General features: G+C 41.9%; 1 protein-coding gene across 3 annotated transcripts in view; it reads right to left on the bottom strand.

Moving 5' to 3' along the window:
* The window catches only part of ADAM12 (ADAM metallopeptidase domain 12), a 171,205-nt gene that overhangs the window by 114,670 nt on the left and 30,182 nt on the right, over positions 1-26,353 (bottom strand). For all 3 annotated transcript variants that reach the window (XR_010473363.1, XM_021292029.2, XM_065066740.1), the window contains exon 3: positions 10,192-10,265. Coding sequence is in view for 2 of the 3 variants with exons in the window: in XM_021292029.2 (XP_021147704.2) it covers positions 10,192-10,265 (74 nt within the window). In the remaining variant the exon portion in view is untranslated. The remainder of the gene's footprint in view (positions 1-10,191; positions 10,266-26,353) is intronic.

The raw sequence follows: 26,353 nt of genomic DNA, 5'->3' as shown, positions 1-26,353 counted from the left end.
TGGATTCCCATTCAGGGTTTGGTTGTGGTTTTTTTTTTCCTTTTTCTGGTATCCAGAATAAAAATAACATTCATATCTATCAAATTCTTTTCTCATGTTAGTAGGCAACCATTCCCCTGAAATCAGAGTGGGCTGCATATATGTATTTCTGATAAAGTTTGACTAGGAAGCTTGCTTTAACTTATTTCTAAATGTCACGTGCAACTCTTCCAAAGCCAGGAGTTTACTTATTTTGATCAGAGAGCAGGAGATACATCCATCCTCTTATTCTTTCTTTTTCCAGAAGAACTGTAATAAGCTGTGATCATTTCATACACAAACACTAGCAAAGCAGATACCAGAATGTTAGATAAAATATGTAACGTGATAGAGACTCTATTGAAACTGAACCATCACTAGGGCTATAACTGAACACAACTTCTTTTTTCCTTGGGGGGAAGAAAGAGCATCAGCGAGGAAGAGGAGGACAACGCGCTTATACTGGACTAAACAACACTGAGAAAGTGCAAACCTGTGGGTCAGCTGAAGGACCAGGCGAGCTCTGCTCTCATCCCCAGAGGACTTGAAAAGCAGAAATTGCCAACAACAGTCCCATTTAGAGGGAGTATTACAGTGTACTCAAATTACCTTATTCATAAAAAAGCATACTTCTCCACAGCACCAGGTACTCCACTTTTTGCATAGCTACTTCAAATGAACAAGTAGCAGGTAGTAAGATAAAAGCACAGAAATAAATTGGACTGGTTTCTTGAAGGAATCTGTCTGGATTACTGAGGCCAGACATCAAAGAGTGGGGGGGAAAAAAGCACCCTATTGCCAAGCTTATTTTTCCATATATGTATTTCCTCCACACTCAGACTCTTCATATAGACTCTGCTTTTTGAATCAGCCCTCTTGGCTGATATTGCAAGAGTTAGTGCTCATACACCGCTTTTCATCTTTAAAATGCGAACAAATGAATCCTCGAGGCCCCGCTTGAAGGCAATGAAATAAGTAAATGCCGCGGGGCCGTGGGAGGTGAGCGGGGGACGAGCTGACCCGGCTGGGGCAGCAGAGCTGGACGCGGCTCCAGCATCTCCGGGCACCAGGTTTTGCAAGCGAGGATTTTCCTCGGGCGGCGCTTTCTGCCATGCTCCGCAGCCCCGGGAAACTGCGCCGTCACTTGGACAGGAACTGACCTTTTCTGGAAAGAGCCTCAAATTCAACGTCCAGGAAAGTATCTGCTTCTCCTATGAATCCCGTCCTATATAGAAGATTCTTGTCCTTAAATACCTCGCGTCTGGCTTTTGCTCTCTTTCTTCATTTCTTTTTTTTCCATTTTTCTCCTCTCTCTCTAATTTTTTTCTTTCAATGAGAGGAAAACCTTCCATAAGTAAATGCAGAGAAACAGCTGTTGCAGCAGCAGCTCTGCAGACATGCCTGCTGCCTGACTCACACACGCCTCGCTCAAAAAATGTGAAAGAAACCGTTACATCAGTGATGTTGAACCACATCGTGCCCAGAGAAACATCCAGGGCTCACAGTCTTCTCCTGTCAACACAGGGCATTAATTTCTTCCTCCCCTTGGCCGTCCTCTTTCCCTGTGTTTTGTGAGACAGGAGGACACAAGTATTTTTAGAGGAGGGTCTGTGCACACTGACCCCCTCACCTGCACCCTGGCAGAACAGGAGGGCTTGAAATGCCAAAGGTCGCCCTACTTTGGCTATGGAAATGCCAATACAGCTGGAAAAGGGCAAAAAAGAGCAAAAAAGGAAAAGGGAAAAAAAAAAATAAAAAAGAAAAGAAGAAGAAAGAAGGAAGAAAGAAAAAAGAGCCAGATCAAAATTTACGTGGAAGTTCCTGCACTCAGTTCCTGACCAAGATTTTTAAAGGAAACTAAGGTATTGACTCTTCTCGAGAACAGGATGACTAATTTCTCTTTAGCCCCTCAAAATATCCCTACACTTCTTCATAAACGTCTATTCCTTTAAGGCTACAGGGGTGTCAAACCATGTCCCAGGACCTCAAAACACAAATCACGTGGGGCAAAGTGTGTGCGTGGGGGGAAAAAAGGTCCTCTTGGGCCCTCATGTATCTGAACCCCATGACGACAGCACCACAAGGCTCCCAAACATCAGGATTTTACCATGCCTGTGTCTATATCATCAGGGGTTCAGTTTGGTTTTCTAAACTTATGACAGAGCAAAAAAGCTTCATGATATGAATGTTAGATATCACAGCAACAGCAAAGGTTAAAAAGAACGTCAAATACTTGCATCTTGCCTTTTTTGTTTGTTTGTTTTACTGTCGTGCTCTTTCTTTGAGTTGGTGCTGACACAGACATGCATTGTCAGGACACAGCTCATCCTCCTCCTGCTCTTGTCTCCTTTTTGATACATCCACCAAGCAGCTGAAATCCTCGGAATGCAAACTCAAGGAAGAAACAATAACCTGAACGGACCGTGATGCAACAGCAGCAGCAACCTGACATAGGGATAGTCTAGTATATAAAAATCTATGTGTTTTAGGGAAACAATAAAGTGTGCCTCTTCCTCACACATATGCTTTGGTGGGTCAGAGGGGAAGGGTTGAGGCACTGAGATGCTGGAGATTAATTTATGTTTTACATAACTTTGGACATGTACAGACACAAATCTGCATTACAGAACTTGCCTCCACTACTCAACATTCACCATAAGGACTCAACAACAGTTGTGCAGAGGGTGATTTGGGAGGACAAGTGCAGGACCCTGCAATACACGTGGACAAGGGGATGGATTTCCAGGCATGACGCCCTGCAGATCCCTGGAAAGCTCTGCAGCAGGTTCAGGGCCACTTTCGGTGTAGATCAGTCAAAAGCTGGGAAAGCAGTGCCCGATTTGGGAGGCCCGTGCTGTGCCCAGCCCTGTGCCTGGCGGGGGTGCGGATCAGGTTCCCGGACAAGGATTATTAGCAGAATTGAATTGTTCCCTTTGAACGCTTTTCATCTCCACATGCGAGATAAAATAATGAGGAATTCATCAGAAGAACTGTGCTTCAGTGTAGTCTGTATTTACTAACCTTCTATAAATACATACGTGAAACAGTGGACACTCTACGCAAATTAAATAGCTGGCATCTTTCCCTACAGAACTTCATGAAGGCAACAGTGTTCTTTCTAGAAAGCCTTCAGGAGACGTTGAGGAGCATAGTGTGTGCCAGCAAAATGCCACTAGATGCAAAAAGGCAAATTCTAGGGGTGCTGGATATACTGTCACATATCTGCTCTTCTTCAAAGACATTGGACCCCTGGGACTGAGCATCACAGTGAAAATCTCTGATAGAAGATTCATTAAAAGCAAGTTCACCCACAATTTTGACTTGAAAACTCATTTACAGTCCTCCCTGTGTTTCTGAAGCCAGAAAGCAATATCCACAAACGTTTCTGAAAAGCATGAGAATCCTCTTGGTTTTGAGCTGGTACCTTTACACGTGTTGTGAAACGGGTAACAAGGGGGCACGTGAGGATGCAAAGCCGAATTCAATGTTCCCCCTTCCCCGCTATTGAAAAATCTGCTCACTCTTGTTAGAAGCAAATTAAAAAACACCACAAAACAAAAGCAATCTGAAACCTGCTCAAGCAGCCGATAGCAGAAACACGTGAGGAACACCCACGAGGTTTGCAAGCAAAGCCTGGGTCCAGCTGGACGCACCCAAACTTCTCCTGCCAACCTGCAAAACGGTGGCCACGAGGCCACGAAATGTTTCTGCGCCACGTGTGCTGGCATGTGACTATCCATGGGAGATTACAAGGTTTCCAGAAAATGGGGTTTTTCTCTTTCTTTTTTTTTTTTCCTCTCCCCTCATCATTCATTGTACAGTCCCAGATGATTGTACTTTGCCTGCGTGTTCGTTATCATCGCGATCGCGCTGACTCCAGCCCGCCCGCGGGAGCGCACATTCCTATTGTGTTCTTGCAGCCAGCTCTCCTCCCCGACCCCGCTGCTCAGCCCTGTCAAAATGAAATGCTGAAAACCTCACATTCTGCAGTACGAAAGGAGATTAAAACACAGCTCTGAAAATATAATGTTCTACTGCTGCAATATATCTGGGGAGTGAAATCTAAAGCAGGCACTTCTTCATTAAATCCATTGCACCAGCAAGTGTATTTCCCTCTCCATTATTGTTATGTATTTAATTGGAAGGTACAGCTCTGACTGACAGACACTGAACAAGCAAAACCTTGTGTTAACTTGATTCAAAGCTGACAACCGATGCAGCACTGGAAACTACCACTCTCAGGAAAACATTTGTGGAGGGAAAACAGTACCTGTCCTACCCATCAGACTCCAATTTTCTCTGCATGCTATGTGAACAAGGCTTGTACTGCTGCAGTACGTAGAGAAATGTTAAACTCCTCCATATCTGAGTCTTCCCATCTGAGAAAGGGGATCGTCCCCTGAGTCCTTCGCGTGTGCCAAGGCTGCAGGACAAGGACAGAGCAGCTCTGGCTCTCCTTGGCCCCAGGGTTTGGGCTGTGAAGGGGACACAGACTTGGCTTTGCCCCATGGTCCTGCTGTTTTATGGGGCATGGGATGAGAAGAAGCTTGGCCGTGTTAGAGATTATGACAATAAGCCACAAGAAGGTCTCCAGAATAGAAACTCCAGTCTTTTTATCCTCTCCACTTAGAGCATATTATATCAGTGTACAAATACCTTCTCTCATTATTCTTTTCTTTTGGTGTATTTATATAAGGAGAGGAAAAACATATGAAGAAGCAGTTTCTGTCCTGATGGAGCTGAAGCTTTTCACTCCAACACACAGCTCCAAAAGGTCACAGCCAAAGGGAGCCCCAACTCCACAACCTCGACTACCTTCACCAATACCGACCTATTCTATTATAGAAAAAATCTTGGTATCTCAACAGCCACACTAAATATGCCACGCTTATATTACACAGACACAGCAAATACCTGTTCCATTAGAGCCAGGGATCAATACCATCATTACTGTAGCTGTGGGAGCTGAATCTTCACATTTCAGTGTGGTGCAAACCATTCGACTGTTGCCATTACAGAAGGGAAAAATTGTTCCTTCCATTAACGTGAAACTTTTACTGCAATTAAAGTGAAACCCCGACTGTCAGCTCACGCTGAAATGCTGCAGTACAGCTGCCAGCTCCAGCATTTGCAGATAAAACAGTCAGGGGTCATCGTTTTTTGGCTAAGATGCAGCACAGAGTTATAACAGCAAATATATCTGAGAGGTCCCATTTCTCTATTTGGTATTTGTTTGTTTAGATTTGATTTTCAGGCCATTGATTGCATATAAGCATGTCAATTCATTAACAAATTTTGTCAGTTATTTTCTTTGGCACTGGAAATGGGTTGTTTCCCTGCTAAACTAATCCAGCTAGAATGTCACTTGCACACCGGTCAGTGCTCCTATTCAGAAAGGTCAGGGAGAAGAGATAACTACTTTATTTTTAACCAAAAAAATAACAGAAAAGGTTTCCGAACACCAAAGCCTCATTGGAACAGTTCACATGAGTGTGAAGATGTCCAGGGCCTGCTTTTCTGATGGAAGGAATGCTGCTGGAACCTCCTCTGTCCTGGAGATAAGCGTTCAGGTGACCTCCAATCCTGGCCCATTACACCCCAATACATCCATGTAGAAGTGGTAACCGTGCAAGGGGGACAGTCAGAGATGCTCTGAACTTCTGGACATCTCTGGATCCTCAGGGATTTAAAGGATAAGATGGAGACTTATACCATGGCCTAGGATGGATTTTTCCTCCTGATAAACAGAATAATTTTTACCGAGAGAATAAAAGGCAGCAATCTAACCACATATATTTCATTTTTTTATATTGCTTTGTTAAAGGCTGTGTCATAAACCTGACAAAAAAGAGCATTAAGTTATGGGGAAATGATTAGTGAACTCCGCTTCTCTAAAAGACTTGCGCTTTTTCTTTCTATCTGCACATTGCTCTGGACTCTGGCAATGGTCTGTCAGCCACAGCCTCGCCCATCACTCTGCAAAGCTGCGCAGTGACACCCCAGGACTCAGCTGAGATGCTGCCGATGTCCTGGAGGCAGTGCCATCCTACCTCCATCCTGCCCATCACATGCTCTCCACTGGCCTCAGCTTTTCATCTGCCACAGGCTCAGCTATACACAGGAGCCGGCACTGAACGCGCTCTCTAACATCTGTTCAAAGTTATATTCCTTTGACATTCATAATTATGACCTTTGCCAGCAAATCATTTAAGCATGAAATTAATTTTGAAAATAAGTAATTCCACTGACTTTACCTGGATTACTCATATGCTTAAAGTTAAAAGAACACTTAAGTACTCTGCTGTGTACAGACCTACTTCTGACAGAGTGCAAAATGTTTCCAGTCGCAGAAAACCAGCCAGTAGTCACATAGCATTCCACTCTCCAACGCGGATTTAATCTTACAGGGGGTTTGTTTCATTTACACAATAGTCAGCCTGCTTTCCCCTCAGATCCACATGCTGCAATCAACTTTAAAGGACTTTATATGTGCATACATTACTGTCCCTTGCACAAGAGAACGGCATCAGTATTGTTGATGTAATGCACACCAGTACAGTCAGCTGCTCTGCAGAGTGGTTTATTTTGCAGCTGATCGATGATTTGCTGATTCTGGAAATCTCTCCATATGACAAGTGTTCCTAAAACATTTAAGGTACTACAGAGCTTAAGGTTCTCGAGAGTGCAACCATATTTTGCAACTTAATCATAGTAAGAAATGTACTTGCAGTATAAGCTCGCTGGCAGGTTTTCTACAATTAACAAATTGGATTCATGGGAAATAATTTTGGTTTTGCAATTACAAATGTGCAATGCCTGAAAATTAATCACTGAAGTATTTAATGAATATGTGCAAAAGTAACCTTAACAGCTGGAAATCACAGAGATTTTAAACCCTGAGCAGTGAAGTTAGGTACCAGTAACTCTTGCAGAACTAACTTACAACATCTTGCCCAGTACATACGAACACATCTTGCTGAGTCTAAATATCAGAAAACACCAAACTGACATTAAATATTTCCATAGATAACAGATGGTTTAACACATCAGTCCCCACTTGGGTTGCCTAATGCATCTGAATCGTGTTTTGAAATATAACCCAAGGTTTGGAAAATCTCTAAGGTTTTCGATAAATGAAGTTTAATGTCAAGACTACTCAAAGCAGCTGTTTCTACTAACCATGGAAAATCACATCCAGTTTTTTGGGGGGGTTTTTTTGCATGACCCAATGCAGAAATTATGTAATTTATGGGTCCCATCTACCTCCACCCTCACCATTCTCCAAGGAATAACATGCTTTACATGAAACTACAGGAAAATAACAGCACACATATCAGAGCTTCATATGTGTTGTCACCTATGACTCAAGAAAAGATGTTTGTGTTTAGCACTGTACTTCTACCTAAAGCATGCTGATTGAATGGCTTCTCCAGTGCTCAGCATCAATGCTTTCGGGCTATTTGAGCTGCATGTTTCGTGCCAAGATGAGGAAGATGGAGCAGGCTGGAGGAGATGGGGTCTGTATCCATATCTGCTGGTCCTCTCGGCAGCCTGGGAGACCCACGGGCAGGAGCTGCAGCATGGGAACTTCGCTCCCTTCTCCGGGGACCTTCTCACATCTCTGGAGTCCATCATATACCTTAGGCCCACCGGCTGTTATCCCACCCCTGCTCTGCATTCTCTCATTTCTCTCCTGGACATTACTTTTCGCTCCATGAACCTGCAGAAGCCCCTGGAAGCAGCAGCGCGTCCATGCCGTTTGCTACGTGCCCCCAATGTCTCATCTCCTCTGCTGCCACTTGCCTCTCCGTGCCAGGGACAACATGCCCAACACCATCATCACAAGCAGAAGAAATGCAAGCACCAGTTTCCACAGACAAGCAGAGAGGCTTTGAGATTGTTTGCCCCGGGGAGCACAGACTGATGTGCTGTGTTATTTACAGAAACACGTAACAAATGCAACTACACACACACTCACCAAAGCAACTTCTGCGCAGACCTGCAACATTCAAACCATTAATTCTTCTGAAAATCAAAGTCAGTAATACTGCAGAAAAGGGACGAATGATTTTGCAAAGCCATGACCAGCTTTTTCTGTGGTTTGGGATCTATGAACTGCCTCATATGCTCCAAAGGGTAATTCTAGTGTTTTACTATCCTGCCTAGGAGCTCCTGCAAGGTTGAGGAACCTCATGTTGTTAACAGCACACAAAACTCGTATAGAATGCAAATCTTCCGGTGGACACCGCACCAAAGAGAGAGGTAAACTAAAAAATAATCATTAATAAATTTATTAAGGAGCAGATCTCAACCTCTCCAAATCTGATTAGTCAGACACATGCTCATAGAGTTAATTTACTGAATATCCATGTCCTGCTTCTAAAAGAGGTAGAGATTGCATCTTACCATTTTCTAAATCTGACTTTATTACAAGTACAAGAGAGTTTGGACAGTTTCAGCAAGGCCTGTATTAGCAGTTTTACGTTCTTTTAATTGCTGACATGGAATGTAAATAGTTTCCTCAATTGCTGCATACTTCCCATTCCTGAAGGAAGGCACGCCCTTTGACAAAGATTACCAGAATATAAAGTTAAATCCCTGTTTACAAAAGGAATTAAATCCTCCTCTACTTACTGAAACAGAGCAGCCTATGCATGGGGGATCTACATACCCTTCAAGGATAGGAAATGAACAACTAAGGAGCATTAAAAATAATGTAGAGAGCTCAACATTTGGGCCTGATGTTGAATAATAAAGTGAACTGGATTATTTTCACAGCTGAGTAATCACAGAACGGTCTGGGTTAGAAGGGACCTTCAAAACTTCCCCAGTGCCCCCCCTGCCATGAGCAGGGACATCTTCAGCAGCTCAGGTTGCTCAGAGCCCCGTCCAGCCTGGCCTGGGATGTCTCAGGGATGGTTCATCCACCACCTCTCTGGCCAACCTGGGCCAGGCTCTCACCACCCTCACTGTCAAAAATTTCTTGTTCATGTCTAGGCTGAATGTTAAGACTCTTCCAAATGACTGGAAATAGAAAGTGTTTTGTTTTACTACAGAGGACTAAAGCAGTGCCCTGTCATTTTCCATTGACATCGTCCATCTCCAGGCTGTACCCGGTCTCCCTCAGACATTTGCTTTCACATGCACATTCCCTCCTCTTAGCACATAAAGCTGCACTGCTTAGGTCTATGGTCTCTCTATTACAGTAAAAAAAACCCAACCCTCTGCTGCTTTTATTTCACAGCAAGGAAACCTACAGAACTCATAGATTCTTGCTAACATTTACAAAAAGTTCTCCCTAGGTTGAGAGTGGTCTTTGATTTGCCTTCAACAAGCAGCATGTAGTTGCCCTGATCTGAATTCCCACAATATATTCTTGAGATGCTATTAGAGGAAAAGCAGTTTGAGAAGTTAAACTAAGACTTGGATGACTTTGGTTCCATTTGTCATGGACTTGCAGAGAAGTGACGTCATTTCTGTACAGTTCTGTATCCCTTTGTAAAAACTCTGCTGGGTTTCTGCCAGTGGGACCATCTCTACAACAGCCCCCGGTGTCCCCTCTGAAAGCTGATGGATATGGGGGGGAGTTGTCAAGAGCACATGGAAGAAGACACAATATTTTCAACCCACAAACAAGGGCACAAGCTCAGCTTTGATCACGGGCCCTGTGAACAGCACAAACGTCCCATCATCAGCCCCTTGACACCAAACCCATTAAAAGTCCAGAGGGGTTAAGCTCAAACCCTTGATCCATCTTCCCTGAGCAGACGCCGATGGCCACTGCATGGAAGCAACCGCGGTCACAGGCAGTGCCAGGAGAGTGAGTCCTCCAAAACACCTTCCAAAGACTGAAGGATTTTCCACATTACCATCAGCAACAGGGCTTACCACAGGAAAGTAGGACAAACCCAAATCAAATAAAAATAACGACCAACAGGAAAACACGGAGAGGCAACATGTCCATTTTCAGTCCCACATAAATGCAGACGACTGTGGAGATTCTTGCTCTAAAAGCAACGTCCAAACACACATGACCCAAACTGGAACAATACTCTCTTGTTAGGGGCCAGTAGCCAACGTGGCCCTGGGTTACTTTTAAACCATCAATTTTAAAATGATAACCCTTCTCTGAGAACCGCCAGTACAAAGTGAACATGCAACAAGGGTACTTACTCATTCCTCTCCAAATCGATGACCAGATGTTTACTCTCAGCTTGTATCACAAACTGCAGCAATGCCGGGTGATTCTGAAAAAGGAAAATAGAGTGGGTTGAGTCCAAACCCAAAGCCCATCGTCCCACACCCCTCTCTGCCATGTCTGTGGTTGCACGGAGGAGCAAACAGCTACAAAGAGAAGTGTGTGTGGTGTCCCAGCTCCTTAGTGCCACCTCAGTGCGAACAAACATTGAGAGGCAGCAGGATTTCAACCCTCCGTCTTCAAGAGGCCACGATGCACCCTCAAGCAACTGTATCGTTGCAACTTTGCACATCAGAAAGCGTCTCACCTGGGAAGACAAGCATAGTGATGCAATACGAATCAGTTCCAGGAGACATCTCACACAGTGCTGAATTTTCTCTTTTTCCTCTCTATATAATAGCATAACTGCAATAGACACTACTATAATCTCTTATCAATGCTCTATCTTGCTGTATACGTACAACTGCACGCATGATCTAAGATCATCACGTAAACGAAACATAAAGTACACTCATGCTGAACTATTTTTCCCTGTAAACAGCTGAATGTTTTAATGTGTATTTGATACCTTTTATAAGGAATGATAAAGTTGTAGCTGAAAAAAAAAATAGGAATACGGTCAATGGTACGTACTATCAAGTATCTCTGTGAGAGCAGTAGACACAGTATTTGTACATATTCAAGCATTTAAGAGAATTTTCTAAACAAGACATCAAGAGCTGAGCACACGGAAATCCCAGTTGCACTCCAGCACGGAGCAGGGACCAGGACATCTGGATTGCATTTTCAGCACCATCAGGGCTGCATGCAATCTTCATCTTGCATTCCCCTGATTCTAAAACAAGTTGTTTGCCTTCTCAAGCATTCAAAGGTAAATAGCCTATTTTTTTGGAAGCTGTGAAAGAGCATCAGAAAGGTCTGGTGATCCACTTGCCATCAGAAGCAGAAGGAGCTGGAGGCTCAGACACTAGTTCGCTGCAAGGGGCAGCGCACCTATAGAACCTCTTGAAACTCTACTTCAATCAAGAAAGCACAGTTTATGATACACTAGTTGCTCTTAATCCAAGAGTCTGAACTTGCATATATTTTAAGCCTGTTTACATTTAGCTTACATTTCATTAAAAAAAATTACTGGATTGTGAGAGAGTATTTCCTTGTTTTAAAATTCCACAGTAGCTCCATCAATCAGTTATTCCTCTGTACACTCAATATGCCTTTCCGAAGATTTCAGTCAGCCAATTGCAATACTGAAGCAGGATAATTCTAGAGTTCTAGTATTGAATTGATTTATTGAGAAGTGTGGCTGACTTTGTGTTTGCCGTAGGGGTGCCTTGATGGAGCCCCAGCTGCACGGGGCACCCCACCTACGAAACGCAATGATTTTTACATTATTTAGAAAACGGCGAATGTTTATTAAAAAGTGAAATTCTGAGGAGGCTGTCGTAGACTAAACAAAATTGTAATTTTGTTATAATAAAAACTAGCTGACAGCTGCCCAGTGCTCTCGGAGATTATTACGCGCAGAGCGTGACTGAGATGCCGCTGCTTTCCTCTGTGTCCTGCCCCGCTGCTCGTGCAAATTCAAACGTGTTTTCTCTCTCCCCATGCAAAATAGCAACATTATTGAAATTCTGCATCTCTGTGAACTTTGCAGAAAGCAGATCCCACTAGAATACTAAATAAATGTTCAGACTATCCTTGGCATTCAGCAAACACATGGGAGTCATTTATTGACATGAATATTTAGAGGCACTGTTGATTACCGCTTGGATATCAGCACATCGGTTCCAAACCCCGTAAGATATAGATACTAGAGAGTTTTTTAGAGGGTAAAATACAATTAATTACAATATAACACAGTAAATAATTAAGATATTGCAGTAGCACAAATGGACCCTTTTCAGCTAAAGGCCCTCTGTTAATATGTAAATGATAACTGTTTATTCATGCGTTCTCAGTGGTACTTATTTGACAGTCAACTGATGTTAGTAAGTTGTGAAGTTGAAAAAGCAGCTGCAGAATAAAGCAGACTGGTACAAGACAAAAACATCTCTCAGAGAATTCCTAAAGCTGGAGCTTCTCCTTATCGAGCACAGTAATGTCCCCAGTCAGGGTGCTGCGCTGCTTTGCATGGCACCCAGGTTCAAATTCTTGCTGTACCATAGATTTTTCTCTCAAACAAATGCCTCATTTCCTCGTTTGCCATCTGGGAAGAGATGAAACTGTACTTTTTCTTATTCTGACTGGCAGTCATAAGCATAAATACAGTGAAAATGACAGGCTGCTCAGGTGGGATGGTGACGGGAAACACATAAACACCTCAAATGATACATTTGTCATGCGAAAGAAAACCACAGATCATTCAGAAACAGTGGGATTTTTTGTTGTTTTCTCCCTTTTTTAAGGTATACACTTGTGAAAGAAACTAAAATCTTTTACATTTTTACATTTCAGCAGTCGTGAAGTCTCCCCTGAAGTATTTGCGTGGTTCTGTACCACACCGTAAAAGCTGATTTTGAATCTCTAACGCTTTTCATTACAATCAATATTTTCAAAACCGAGTTGCAGGATGAAATGGGAATCACCATAAACACAGATATTAGATTCCTGTTGTATATTTTCTGTTACAAAAATTGAAAAGGCACGTTGTGAAGGCACATTTCAGAAAGAACCACTCCTTATAAACCATTTCCATGCTGATACCAAAACTTATTCCCACAATGATGCCTTTAAAATTATCAAATGTGAATGTAAAGTGAACCTTATAAGAGTAGCAGTTTTTAAACCATAATAAATAATGATGTGTGCTTCTACCTTCTTTTCTCTACTGACTTACGTTTCCTACTTCTCTCTACTCTTTCAGTACAATTTGCTGCTTTCTCTTTTTTTGGCAATGCCTTTTGTAGCGTAAGAAAAGGTTTCACCAATGCACACAAACCCTTCCCTGATATCTGAAGAGGCAGAACTGACTTTGGGATGACTGAAGCAGTATCCTCCATAACTTCCCCCTCTTATTTAGAGCACTTACTTTCAAAATCTACGGCAAATTGTATCAGCAGAAAAGAAAAACTATTTTCCCCAGTAATTTTTTCCTTGCTTGCTGAGGGATATCACTGTGAATGTGCATTAGTGAAACACAATATTCTAAAGGTAAGGTAAGGTAAGACCAAGCAAGAACTCTCAGGTAAAGCAGATTAAAAGCAGATGAATAAAGCAGCACCTGAACAACTGGAAGCTGGTGAGACAGCAGCTACTTCTGTCAGAGTTCTCGTATTCTTACAATGGAATGAAAATCAATATGTACTGGTAAAACTAGTTTAACTAGTACATGAGTTTAAGTACTATTGAAGTTTTTGTCGCCTTTTGAATCACTTTGATCTCCAGATCTTTATACAGAAAGAGAACAGAAAGGATGGTTTGGAGGTTAAGGACTTCCTGTGTGAACCTGGAGATGGTGTTGGGATCCCAGCTCTACCACGGACTCGTGTCTTGGCTGGGACACAGCGTTTCATTGTGGGAAACCCCACACCCCTCCACTTGAGCCAGCCTACTGCACCTTATTCTTTTGGGGCTTCACTCACCCTTGTCCAGTTCTTTCCTCCAACTTAAAATCTGCAAAATGGACCTGACAATAGTTTTCATCCTCTTGTCTCTGTCTACTTCGCATGTAAACTGATTTAAAGACATGCTGCCTAAACACAGATGTGAGCGAATGGGTACTTCTGGTGAAGGAATCAAGACAGTACAAGAGCAGTGGCTCAAAAATGGCAATAACACTTTCTTTCCTTCAGCTGCTCATGTTTTATCACATCACCATGAATACCAAGACAGACTCTCAGTAACAGATTTTGAGCTTCGCACACTTCCAGGGACTTTCTTATAATAATATGACAGCCTCAAAAAAAAGTCAGTTTTTATGCCTGAAATACTAGTAGCTGTCCATTTGGAGTACATTTGTTCACCTTGGTGGGATGCCCATTCTGGAATCCGAATACAAAGTAGTTGTCACCGAGCATATTTTTCTGCACAGTAATGTAGGAAAAAGTCTTAATCATTTCTGGATCATCTCTTCCTTCGGGCTGCGGAGTTGGCAGGGACTGTGAAACACTGCGGTGCCGTCAGCTTTTCCCTTGATACTCACTGCTGAGATTGGGATAGGACACTTTGAGTAATTTCTTATTGCATTTGGAGAGAGAGACAAGTGATTAAGTGGACAGTCCTAATGCATATGTCTTTACACCTTTACAGATAAGGCATTTTATTGGATTAAGAAACATGAGTTAGACCGGCACAACTTTAAATAAAAAATATTCTAGCAATCATGTAGTGGAAATAAAAGGAAATATCGATAGACAAGGGAAAGAGTGCAAATAAACTCAAAACAGCGGCATTAATTCATTCGGAAAGCGAAAAGCATTTTCAGCTGTATCAGATATCCAAATCCAGTATTTGAGAACAGAGATCAGCACAAGACATAGAACCAAAAGGGATGATTTTCCTTCTCTGGTTTCGAAGTTTTAATTATATCCTAACATGGTAGCCTGAAATAGGCAGGTTTGTTCAACCCAACAAAGCGGTTTCCAGTCCCTTCAGAGCTGCTATTAACTTTACTAAAGGCAAACTTGCAACAGGGCTGACTTTGCACGGGCGGTCGAGTCGACCCACACCCACAAAGTGCCAATCAGAGATTGCAGGATCCATCCTGACAGGTCACCAGCGGGACGCTCCTACTCTGAAATCAGTCAAAATTGGCACGATGCTATAGGAAAAAAAAATAGAATGTCCTGAGTTGGAAGGGATCGTTAAGTCCAACTTTAATTTTAAGGAAAACTACAGATTGCAATTAGTTGTACGCAACAAGATTTGTGCCATTCAATGTGGACCAGAAATAAAAATGCAGCAAAGCCTCGTTTAATAATTAGTTGCCTGGGCTTTAGTTTGAAGTAAGAGAAATCACATCATCAGTGACAAGGACAGAAGAGATTCTGGAAGCTACTCCAGCCTTGCACAAAGCTCGTCATTGCTGTACTAGCCCATAGAAACAAAAGACAATGTTCCTGTAGGATAGGGAAAGAACACTGAGATGCAAAAGACAACTGTCATTTATTTTGAGCAGCCTGGCTCTGATAAATATGTGGTCATGGATAGTAGCTTAACATGGTGTTATACAAGGCAGTTGGCTTTAGAAGAAAATCAGTGTTTGCTCGTGAGAACAGTGAGAGGAATAGGGAAAAGACATCTCCATAGCACAGAGAAACCAGAATATATACCTGAAACTTGAGCATGTATTTAAAACGAACCTAAATAAATAGCTCATTCATGCAGAAATTCCCCACTCGCAACTGGCCAACAAGGACTGTTGCCTTTTGGTTACATGGTTTCCCCCAGTATTGCACACGTCAAACCAGACTCGATGATGTGATGGTCAACATACTCTACCAGGGGATAATCTCAACGTACTCTACCAGGGGAAAATCTGGTGATGTTTTTTAATCCAGATTCTTAAACTGCAAAAAGCCCCAACATTTACTCTAAGGATAAGACCCTATTTACTTTCTCCTCTATGGTTCTTAAACCAGAAATTCCAACTCAAAAACAGTGAGGGTCACAAGTTTGCGTTATCTCTTAAGCATAGCTCTGGAAATGAAGGACTTCTGAAATAGTTACATTCCACACAAATCTAGATGCATTTTCTTGTATCTGAATAGCTAACATCAGGAATTAGAGATTGCATAACTGAGGAAAGAGTACATTATTTCCAGTACATAAATATACATAAATTCTATGCCATTTTGTGCTATCGATGTGAAAATACCTTTTTCCCCCCACTTTATTTGTCACACACCGAGGTCCTGTGTTGGCGTCTTCACAAGCTAAAAGGCTTGATTATATGTATCGTATCTTTGGGCTGATATTACCCCTCTACTATCTGTAATACACAAAGAGAGAAAAACTAGAAAATCTGTAAGAAATAAAACCACCTGGGGAATCTTACCATGATAACTGGAATTCCACCCAACAAACACAAGCTGTCTACAAAGTATATACCTTTAAGATAATGACAATCGGCAATGAATACTATAAATTGCATGCCTCGCTTTTAAATCAATAAGTATTTCTTCCTTTTCTTTTGGCGTGAGTTCAGAAGCCAACACAAGAGGCTGTGTTTCCTGCGAACACCTCCAAACCCCAGCGATATTTCATGCGGACATGAAAAGTAGAAACATTTAATTCATATTGGTTTGGCAGTTCCTGAGGGCAGTGAACTCAGCTGTGCTTTCCTCACTGTCAAATGACAAGCGTGTATCCCTGTGGTTGTATATAATGAGTAGCAACAAAGGGAACGAAGTGTTTTGCAGCTTGTTTTTTTTTAATGGCATTGCAAGGAATCACAGCCCCTTAATAAATTGGCTGAGCCACTGCAATCACATAGGAAAGAACTTCCAAGTTTGTTCCCAACCTTAAAATAAAATGGTTATTTGAAAACGGAACGGTAACACTCCTTTCTTGCTGACTGTACAGAGATGCAAGATTCTTCTATTTGGAAGGCATAATTTCTATTTTTTTTAGATTTAAATAGAATAAATGTGTAGGTGCGCTGCTTCTCTACCACTGCCAGTCCCAGCCTCTGGCCATCAGGTTATTTGGCAACATCTGCTGAAGCTCCTACGAATCCCTATAAAGGGCTCTTAAAATTAACAGTTCCTTGCTCACTGTTGGTGTCCCAAGATCCCTATTCAGAGTTAAAAATTCAAGCAAATAATGCTCAAGAAAGAGGAAATTGAGAAGTTAATTGTGCCAGACCAAAATCAATAAAACCACACAGCTTCAGCACACAGTTTCCTGGTTTCCATGCAGAAATACAAAGCTAATGACTACTCTGGGAAAGGGAAAGCGTACTTACGGTCTAGCTAGATCCTTTTGGTGAGGTATTTCTAGTTTATGTTCTTTAAAAATTAAAGAATAACCTGGCTAAAACATGCTCAAAATGTCATAACACTATGGGTCAAATCTTCCATGAGCAAATCCAAAATAACCAGTTTGATGTTTTAAAGAAATCTGCATCTTCTGAGGCTGAGTTGTTGTGCTATGAACTTATTTAGTGTCAGTAAAAAGTCGGGCATGAAAGCTGAATTCAACATTTACACCGTATTTTCATTATCAGGCACTGAAGTTGTCTTAAAATGTATTTATGTGCATTTGGCCGGCTAAACAGGGATTATCAGAAAATTCACAACTTTATACACTAAAAAAAAGAAGCAAAATGTGTTATTTCTTCTTAATTAAATCTAAGCAGAGCAAATAGGGCAGTCTTGGTTTTTAAAGCAGCCATCCAATTATCTGCTGAATTATATTGGTTAAAAATAGGTCAAAAAAAATCAATACTCCCTTTTCAGGACAAACTTGGGAAATCAAAAATCTTTCAAAGATTCCTAAAAACAAGTTCAGAGAACAAACGTGAGTGAATCATGGAGAAGGGGACTGGTGTTGCCAACGCTTTGAAAAAGCCGATGGGGAGCGAGCTCCCCTGTCCTCTGGTTCAGGATGTGGTTTGGGAGAAGGATGCGAGTTGTAACGCAAACCAGCCAGTGCGAGGTATTGAAGCCCTTCCTGTATCTTTGCAGCAGGATGGATGCAAACCAACATAAACCAACGCTCGGTGTGTATTTATTGCACTTCTCTGCGCGCCTGATGACCTGCAAGGAGTCTGCTCTGCATCTGGGAGAGGGTGATTCGTTAGATTCACGGATCACAAAGGAAGGAAGAAAGGAAAACGCAACAACATATGGTTTTGACTGAATGGAAACGACTGCAAACTGTGAACTCAAGTTTGTATTAAGAACAAGTAATAAAAATAATTTAAAATATGTATGCTTTTAGCCAGCTTTCATTTAGTAGGGCCTGTGGTGATAAGACAAAGGGTGATGGTTTTAAACTAAGAGAGTAGATTCAGAGGAGCTATAGAGAATAAATGTTTTACCCTGAGGGTGGTGAGAGCCTGGCCCAGGTTGGCCAGAGAGGTGGTGGATGAACCATCCCTGGAGACATCCCAGGCCAGGCTGGACGGGGCTCTGAGCAACCTGAGCTGGTGAAGATGTCCCTGCTCATGGCAGGGGGGGCACTGGGTGCATTTGGAACGTCCCTTCAACCCAAACCAGCCTGTGATTCTATGATTTATTGCGATGTGAGCCAAACAGGCCCCCAGTTGAGCTGCTGCCTGCCACCTCTTTGAAGGACTCTCTCCATAGATCTACCTAAAGCCACTACATTTTGTCATTTAGGTAAGGACTTCATGGAGAAAATGAGTTTCTACCCAGACCATGAGTACAACTGGCAGGTCCTCAGCCTGGAAGCAGGCCAAGAGCAGCAGTGCTTTTTAATGTGAGTTTGATGGAGGGGTGTGTTGTTTGCTATCACAACATGTTCCCTCACCCAGCCGGAAAGACCAAGCCCTGCCTGTCCCCTGATGCACCACAATCTCGCCAAAGGGGTCAGGCAGGACACTGATTGCACCTATGCCCATTTTAGGTTTTTGAAAGACCTGAAAATATAAAGGTCTTTTTAACAGTAAAAAAAAATATTAGCTGAAGAGTTTGGTTAAAAGACTGGTTACTTTGCTGCCCAAAAAAGTTAAAATAGCAATACCCACAGGCCTGTAAGTCTCTGGGAGAGTGTTTATGTTGTCTTATATTCCAAAAGGCAACTCGATATTATACACCACAGCCTTGGAGGGCTGAGAAGCATGTGGCACCTCATCCTCCTGGTACCTGCTGCATTGTCAGGTCTTCTTGTTGCAGCCTTTTACTATCACCTCAGATGACAACGAGTCACTCTGTTAGAGGGAGGTTTAACACCTAAAAAGTTCAAGCCCAACATCAGAAATTTTTCTCTGACTCAAAAACCAACTAAAACCTGGCATAGGAATAAAATAACCTGGAATTTGCTCAAAGTAAACCCGCAGTCACTATACAGTATTTACACTGCACGTACCAATCACAACTGTTCATTTTGCTATCAAACAGATGGGAGCAAAAAGTACCTCTTTCCTGGAACAGATTATGTGCTGCTTAAACAATGCTTTGTGGAAGGCTGTGCGAAGAAAACAAACATATCGGTTCTGTAGTAAAGTGTTACAAACCAAAACTTAATAGAGCTGGCAGCTAGGAAGCAATTGCAGTGGGTCTTGGTAGCCTTAGTTATTGAAAGAACTTATTGCAGACAGTCCTTTGCAATTTGGGTAATTATCATGTGAGTGAACAGCTGTTGATATTTGCCAATTTTAAATGTATGTGAACTTCTTTGAGGTCTCTGCCATGTAGATTTAGTAGATCCCATTTGAGTTTAAAACTACACATAACTTTAAAAGTAAAATTCCTCCTTTTTGTAAGGACACTGGGGCCTGTCACCTTCTTTTACCAGAAGTTTGATTATAATGTTGTGTTCTTCCAATGTACTCAAATATCAAGGTCAAGCATGGCCTGTATCAAAGCCTGTATGTCCACTATCTACCCGCTGTCATTGTATTTTACGCAGCTCACCCCTTTGTCCTGCCACTTTTTCTGTGAGTATTCCTATCTCATTTACCAGACACACATCCACTGTGTTTTATCAGAGCTGGAGCCGAACAGCAAACCTGACCCGCTTTAGAAACACCTCTTCTCTACTTCTATGCGCATCATTATTGCAGCGTACATTTGTGGGAACCCAGAATGTGCCGTGCACTAGGGGTGATCAAAATAATGACGATAATTAATACTGAAGATAATTACTAAGTTGCCCATGATAAGAAATGGCACTTCCTCCAGATTATCACTGCAAATGTTCTCCCCAGTGGGAGATGTCTGGCACGCCGAGGAGGACACGAGCTGATGAGTTCCATGTATTTTGCGTGGGGCCTGCATGCACAATGTACTCGTGTACGCTGGGCAGGTGGCAGATAAGAGAAATGTTTCCAGGTCAATAGGAAATTAAGTCCAATCTGAATTGCACCCATCACAGACATTATCTGAGTCACCCACCCACTCTTTAGGTCCCTTCAGTGTCACCTGCATCCTCAGAGCCTTCTGTGACTGCAGGAGTCCCGGGATGGAGGGTTCTCCACATTCATACAAAGCTGAGGAGCAAAACCAAAAATCACAACCACCCCCCTCCCAATGTTTCCATGGTTCAGCTAACTAACAGAGAAAGCAAGAACGCAAAATACAGTAGAAGCTGTGTCCACCGAGAAGCAAACTGAGATGGCCACCCATTTCAGCAAACTGCAAGTCAGCTCAGAAGGCTTCAAGAAAGCCCATAAATTGTTCTGTCACTGAAAGAGGATTTCAAATGCTTTTTGTCTCCCGTCAATACAAATCTGGCTCCGCTCAGTAAGTTATATTAAATGCACATGTATCTCCTTGAAGCCACATTTCATGCTCTCCAAACATCTTTCTCTAAATTAGATCCTTTCATATTCCTTGAAAAGCTCAGTCCTTAATTAGGAAAGAGTTCTGATTTTCCATTTTCATTAATTCGTTTGATTTCAAGATTTTGAAGCCAGAGTAATTGCAGCTAAATGAAACTTATTGAAAGGCAAAAAGACACAATCGGTTTCAGACAATGAGAAATTTAAGAATTTTTTGAACGCAAGTGAAGGGTTGGTCTCAATGTCCTGGCTAAACTGAATCCTTGACGATGGAATGATCTATGTTTTGCTTCTCTGAATGAACTCGGAGGGTTGGCTAGATTAACGCTTAAATCACTTAATTATTTGGCTTAATTCACATGCAGTTCTTCACTCTCAGATCCCTCCCGCTCCTCTCCGGTCGCACCGCTCCACTGCAGCAGGTCTGTGCCAAGATCTCTGAGCTCAGACTTCATCCTCTCGAAACATCTTTTTCTATTATGTGGCTCAGATTAAATCTTCTTCGTTAATTTGTTATTGCAATCACAGATGTGCTTCTGGATTCGAGTTCCCTTTTGCACCGCAAATACTGGAACGCAAACCAGAAGTGAGGAGCCGGTATCTAATTTCCACTCTTTCAAACTGTAATTTGTCTGTGATGACCTTTTGAAGATGACAGATGAGTTATACAAAGACAGATAAAATATTAATATTTTTTAAATGAATGGAAGGGGAGATTTCACCCCGGTCTTGGGCTACTCAAGATAACTTGACAAACTTTCCAAAGCTGTACTTCCAAGACACATGAATCATTTTTATATCCTGGAATGTGCCCTAAGAGAAGGAAGATTTCCTAGTAAAGCAAATGACATCGCAAACCTGTGGGCAGCATTTCACATTTTTCTACTTAATTAGAAAGAGACTTTACTCATAGATACCTCATCTATGCATTTACATCCTCATGGAAAATAAAAGACACAATGTAGTGTAGAATGCTCAGAAAACTTATCTAAGAAAGTACTCCCTAGAACAAAAACATATGTTTTATTCTGAACAATACCTAGAGATTTCAAGTATTAATGACCAGCATATTTCTTGCCACAAAGGCACAGACAAAACACAGATGAAAATGCCATTACCATTAATATATACACCCCCCCAGCCCGTAAATAAAATGTATCTATTAATTATAAAATAGATTTTTAAATATATCCAACTTGATTACAGAAGGCAAATATGCATCTAATTCCTCCTGTAGGTAATTTGCTTAAGTATTTTCATTTGCCGAGTTTATAGAAAATCTGTTTCTTTTCTTATTACTCCTAAGTTCAATACAAATAAGCTATAAAATGTTATTTCTTGAACAAGCTCTCTCGTGACATATCAGATAAACTTGTGGGTCTAAAAAATAACTCCTGCATCAAGGTTATATAAATTGATATTAAAGCTCAGCAAGTATCTGCTTTACGCTAAATCATCTAGAAATAGCACACCCTTTCCCCATCGAAGGGCATGAGGTAAATAACTGAAGAGGAGGTAAAAACAGATAATCAATTATTTCAGTCGGCTGCAGGGTTAGTGCTGAAATTTTCAGCCCCTTAGAGAAAAGGTAAAAATCAATATAGCACAGTATTTCGAGATAACAAAGAAAGAAACGTTTCAAAGGCACTTGCGACATGTGATAAACGTCTAAAGAAAAGCTCGCTGTCACCTTCAGCTGCTCTACCACACAGTGCAAATGAACACAAATATTCCCGTTTCTTTGCTGAACTGACCGCACTGGCTTAGAAAACAGAAAAATAAACATTCTGCAGAAGGCTCCTAAAACATTTCAATCACCCAACCTCGGTCTCATGGACCAACACAGCAAAATGGAATGAGCAAGAATATTTTCCAGTTCAGCCACCCAGTCCAACACCCAGAGGGACCCGACAATGACTTTGAAATGATGGAAGAAAGCGACATTTGTTCGTGCAGATAAAAGATGAGGAGCAAGTAAAATTGCAAGCCGCAAACTCTATTTTAATTGTTCTTTATGTCACCAGACCTCTCTCCAAATCTGTCTGTGCAAAACCCAGGCTGCCAGAGCATCCCATGATGGGAGAAGACGGTCCATCTGCCTTTCTGCAGAGCTTTCCATTCCTTTTGTGTTAACACACCATTCAAGCATGGATTTATAATGTCTCCCCCCAGCTTCTTGTCACTCCATTATTCGTAGGAGTCCCGCTCTATTTTCCCTGCCTTCCCCAATATCAGCCGCCAGTGAATGAGCACAGTTAAGAGAATAATAAAGATTGTCTGAGACAAGTCTGTTTTATGCGGTTTTGTCTGAGCAAACGCAGTAAAGCTCTGACAACACACTGATTTAAATGTCTGTGATAGTCTCAAATTCTCTGTTTCTTATTTCAGTTTCAGGGATATTTTTTCCCCCAAGATTAAACCCCAATGGAAATTTCAATAGAATGGTTTCCCCAAGGATGGGCTGTGACATACAGAGTATTTAGGTATTTGCACTAGATGAATTGTGTGCCGTATGCTGTTGCATTTCCATCAGCTTTGGAGATTTATTGTCTTCTGAGGGAACATTCTCACTTTTAGACACAGAGGAGAACCCAGACCGAGAGCTACAAACCAACCATCCTTCATAGCAAAAAAAAAAAACCAAGCAAAGACAAAATAAAACCAGAAAAATCATATTTTCCAACTTAGCATTGGGGAGAGTTGGTAGCCACAAGAGAGATATATTACTGAGGAGCACTGAGTGAACAAATCTGTTAAACACCTGAAAACGTCTAGCAATAGGCGAAGCACAGCGTTATCTGCCCCAAACGCGCCACGCTCTGCATCCTGTCGACTTCCTTCATAGCTCCTGACACTAAACTGCAGAAAAGATACTGAAAGGAAAAAGAAAAGAAAAAGAAATACTCACAAGCAGCTCTGGACTGAACATGTTTTTATCCAGATGATACTTAAAAAAAAAGCAGCACCCAAGCCCATCACCATGTCTCTGTTCACTGCTAATTAAAAATAAGGCAACTCTGCAACATGTGATCCACCGGGACTTCGCAAGCCAAATGTCCCACAATGTGGTTTGAATTACTTCAGGCTTATTGTAAACGGTTGAAATTGTCATCTCAGGATTTGCTCTATTTATGATGCACTGCAGTTCAGTCCTCTCCTCCCTGACAGCCTTTTGAAGCTTTGATGCCGCTCAGGAACAGATGACATGGGTCCAAGGCTGCTGCTGCCACCCAACACGGTTCATGGCATTACAATCCCCAAAAGCCACCCAAGGGCCTCTGATGAAGCCTGAGTATTTCTGTTGAACAACTTTTCCATAAAATCCAGAAAGAGATATAAAATAGAGTTTCGAAAGATTCATATCTCCATGCAACTTTTATTTACAATATTTTATAGTGTATACTTTGGAAAGAGGCAATAATTAAAGTGCTACTACAAGGCGCGGTCAACAGTTCACATGGAGACCGTATTTTCTTCATAATGGCTTATACAGCTCTTTCCTGAACACCCAAAATTCCTCGGAGGAAGCATTTCCTCAAGCTCTCCACTACTGTTTGTTAAAACTCTCTTGCATTTTCCTAAGAGTCTCTATCACGGCTGCAACCAAGTGCCTGGGAGACAGACAAGTGTTGCTATCTCCATTTACAGATAAGAAACTATGGCACAGAGAAGTTAATTGATTTGTCCATAATTACATGTGAACTGTGTGGCACAACACAATATTTACCAAGTCCTTCTAGAGCCTTAACTACTTTCTCCCTAAAGCAAACCTCTTCAGGTTACAAATATACCAACCTTCAGGGCAGCCTGACCCAGCCCTGTGATTTCAGCGTCCACCCTGGAATTAATAATGAAATTTGAAAGAGCAGACAAAAGGTTCAGCTTCTGCTGGGCATTTCTCTTCATCCAGTTGAGACAGGACTATGGTTGTCTACGCATTATTTAGAGCCCGGTTCTAAGTTGTGCTAAACCAATAATTAGAAGAGAAAGAAAAGCTATAGGTCAACAAAGTCATCATCTTGGGCATGAAATGGAAGCTTTAGGTATCTGAAAACTCAGAAAAAAAATCCTAAATCTTATTCTTTGAAATGTAGAGATGGCAAAAGTTCGCAAAGCAGATTTTGATAAAGGAGAAAGAATGGTCTCCACTTCACATCAAATAATAGAAAATGTGGATATGGGACCTTAGAGGTTCCTGCCCCATGTCAGGATCAACGATATCTCTCTCATTAGCAGCCGTTCCTCTGGCTTTTCTGAAAACCAAGGGCACTCTGACAGACTTGAAAAGCTTCCCTTCCTCACTATGTGCATGTAAATACATCCTTTTCTCATTATCTTCATTACTGAGCCCTTACTTGCTGCCTTGTAAGGCCATTCTTCTTGTCCCTGCTAGACAGGGAGCATATCTAACAGTGACACAGAAACTAATTACTCCCTCTTGCTTTCCTGCAGCCTTTTCCATACTGGAAGATTCATCATGTCTCTGCCCTCCCCATGCTGACAGTCCCCGTTCTTTGGTCCTCACCACAGGCCACGGTTTCAGACCTCCAACCATTCCCTTCATTTCCTCCTGTGTTCTCCCCAGGTGACCTCCCTCTCTCGTTTATTTTAATGGCTATTCTCCCGCCCGGTAATTATTCAATGAGGATATACAGAGTGTTTGAAAAAGATGGACCTAATTGGAAATCACTTCACTTTGAAATCGGGTCCATCTTTGTGAAACGCTCTGGAGAATGAAGCGCGTACAGTCTCCCACCTGCACTCACGAGTACTCCAACCACTAGATTCTTAATGAACAGGTTTGCACCACACTGTTGCTCTTGAGCCATTCATCACTCCTTTTTTGAAGCAAGAAGTCCAACCTTTCATTGAGGTGTGCACCTATGCTACTAAATTACAACTCCTTTACAGCACTATTTTTTTTTAAGGCTTGATGCTGCACGATGTTGCATATTTAAATGAAGTTCAACATGAGCATGTGAAACTTTGCCTGTTAAAAGATGACATATAGCACTGGACTTCTGGTTTTTGTACTCCTGAGTCACACAAGTTAGCAGAATGCAAAGAGGACGGCTTCTGGAAAGGTTCATTAGTGGCTCTATAAATAGCAAGAATTTGCCAGATATGGGTATTAGTATGCTGCATCATAAAGTGTCAGCAAACATAGTATGTTTAGAGCAGGACTTTGAAGCACAAGAGCAAGCCAGAGCCTTCTGGCAGGTTTAAAAATAAATATAGTCATTTTGGAAATGTTCATGCAGGCTCATCAACATATAAATAGAGAAGGGCTCTGCAGGGGTTCCTCCTACTGCGCTGATTTCCTGAGACGATGAGGGAAAGCGTATTTTAGAGCCATATCATGAAGCTTAACTGAGAAGTCTTGCTCACCAGAAGACTGAAGAGTTTCAGCCAGGAACTTGGACGGACAATTCATGGAGGTGCATGAGAAAATAACATTTGAGGGCTGAATAAATTGGTTACAGCTAGACAGGGAATTGGGAAGAGCAAAGGTGCCACGTGTGTGCTCATCCCCTGCGGGACTCCCGAGCAACTGCATCTGAACCACCTTAGCCCAGGGCTGCTGCATTCTTCTCTGCGACAACAGTTATTTGCTTTTATATAGAGACTCTGTTTTTAAAGAAACCTAAACGTCATGATACATGATACCCAAAACAACTCGGTTATATTTTAGTTCGAAAAAATCAAAATTCAGAGATAAAAATACGTCGCAC

Source organism: Columba livia, chromosome 6 (genome assembly GCF_036013475.1).
Source record: "Columba livia isolate bColLiv1 breed racing homer chromosome 6, bColLiv1.pat.W.v2, whole genome shotgun sequence".
In the NCBI taxonomy this organism is placed as follows: Eukaryota; Metazoa; Chordata; class Aves; order Columbiformes; family Columbidae; genus Columba; species Columba livia.
The sequence above is the reverse complement of the archived record's forward strand: the minus strand, read 5'-3'. Positions and strand labels throughout refer to the sequence as shown.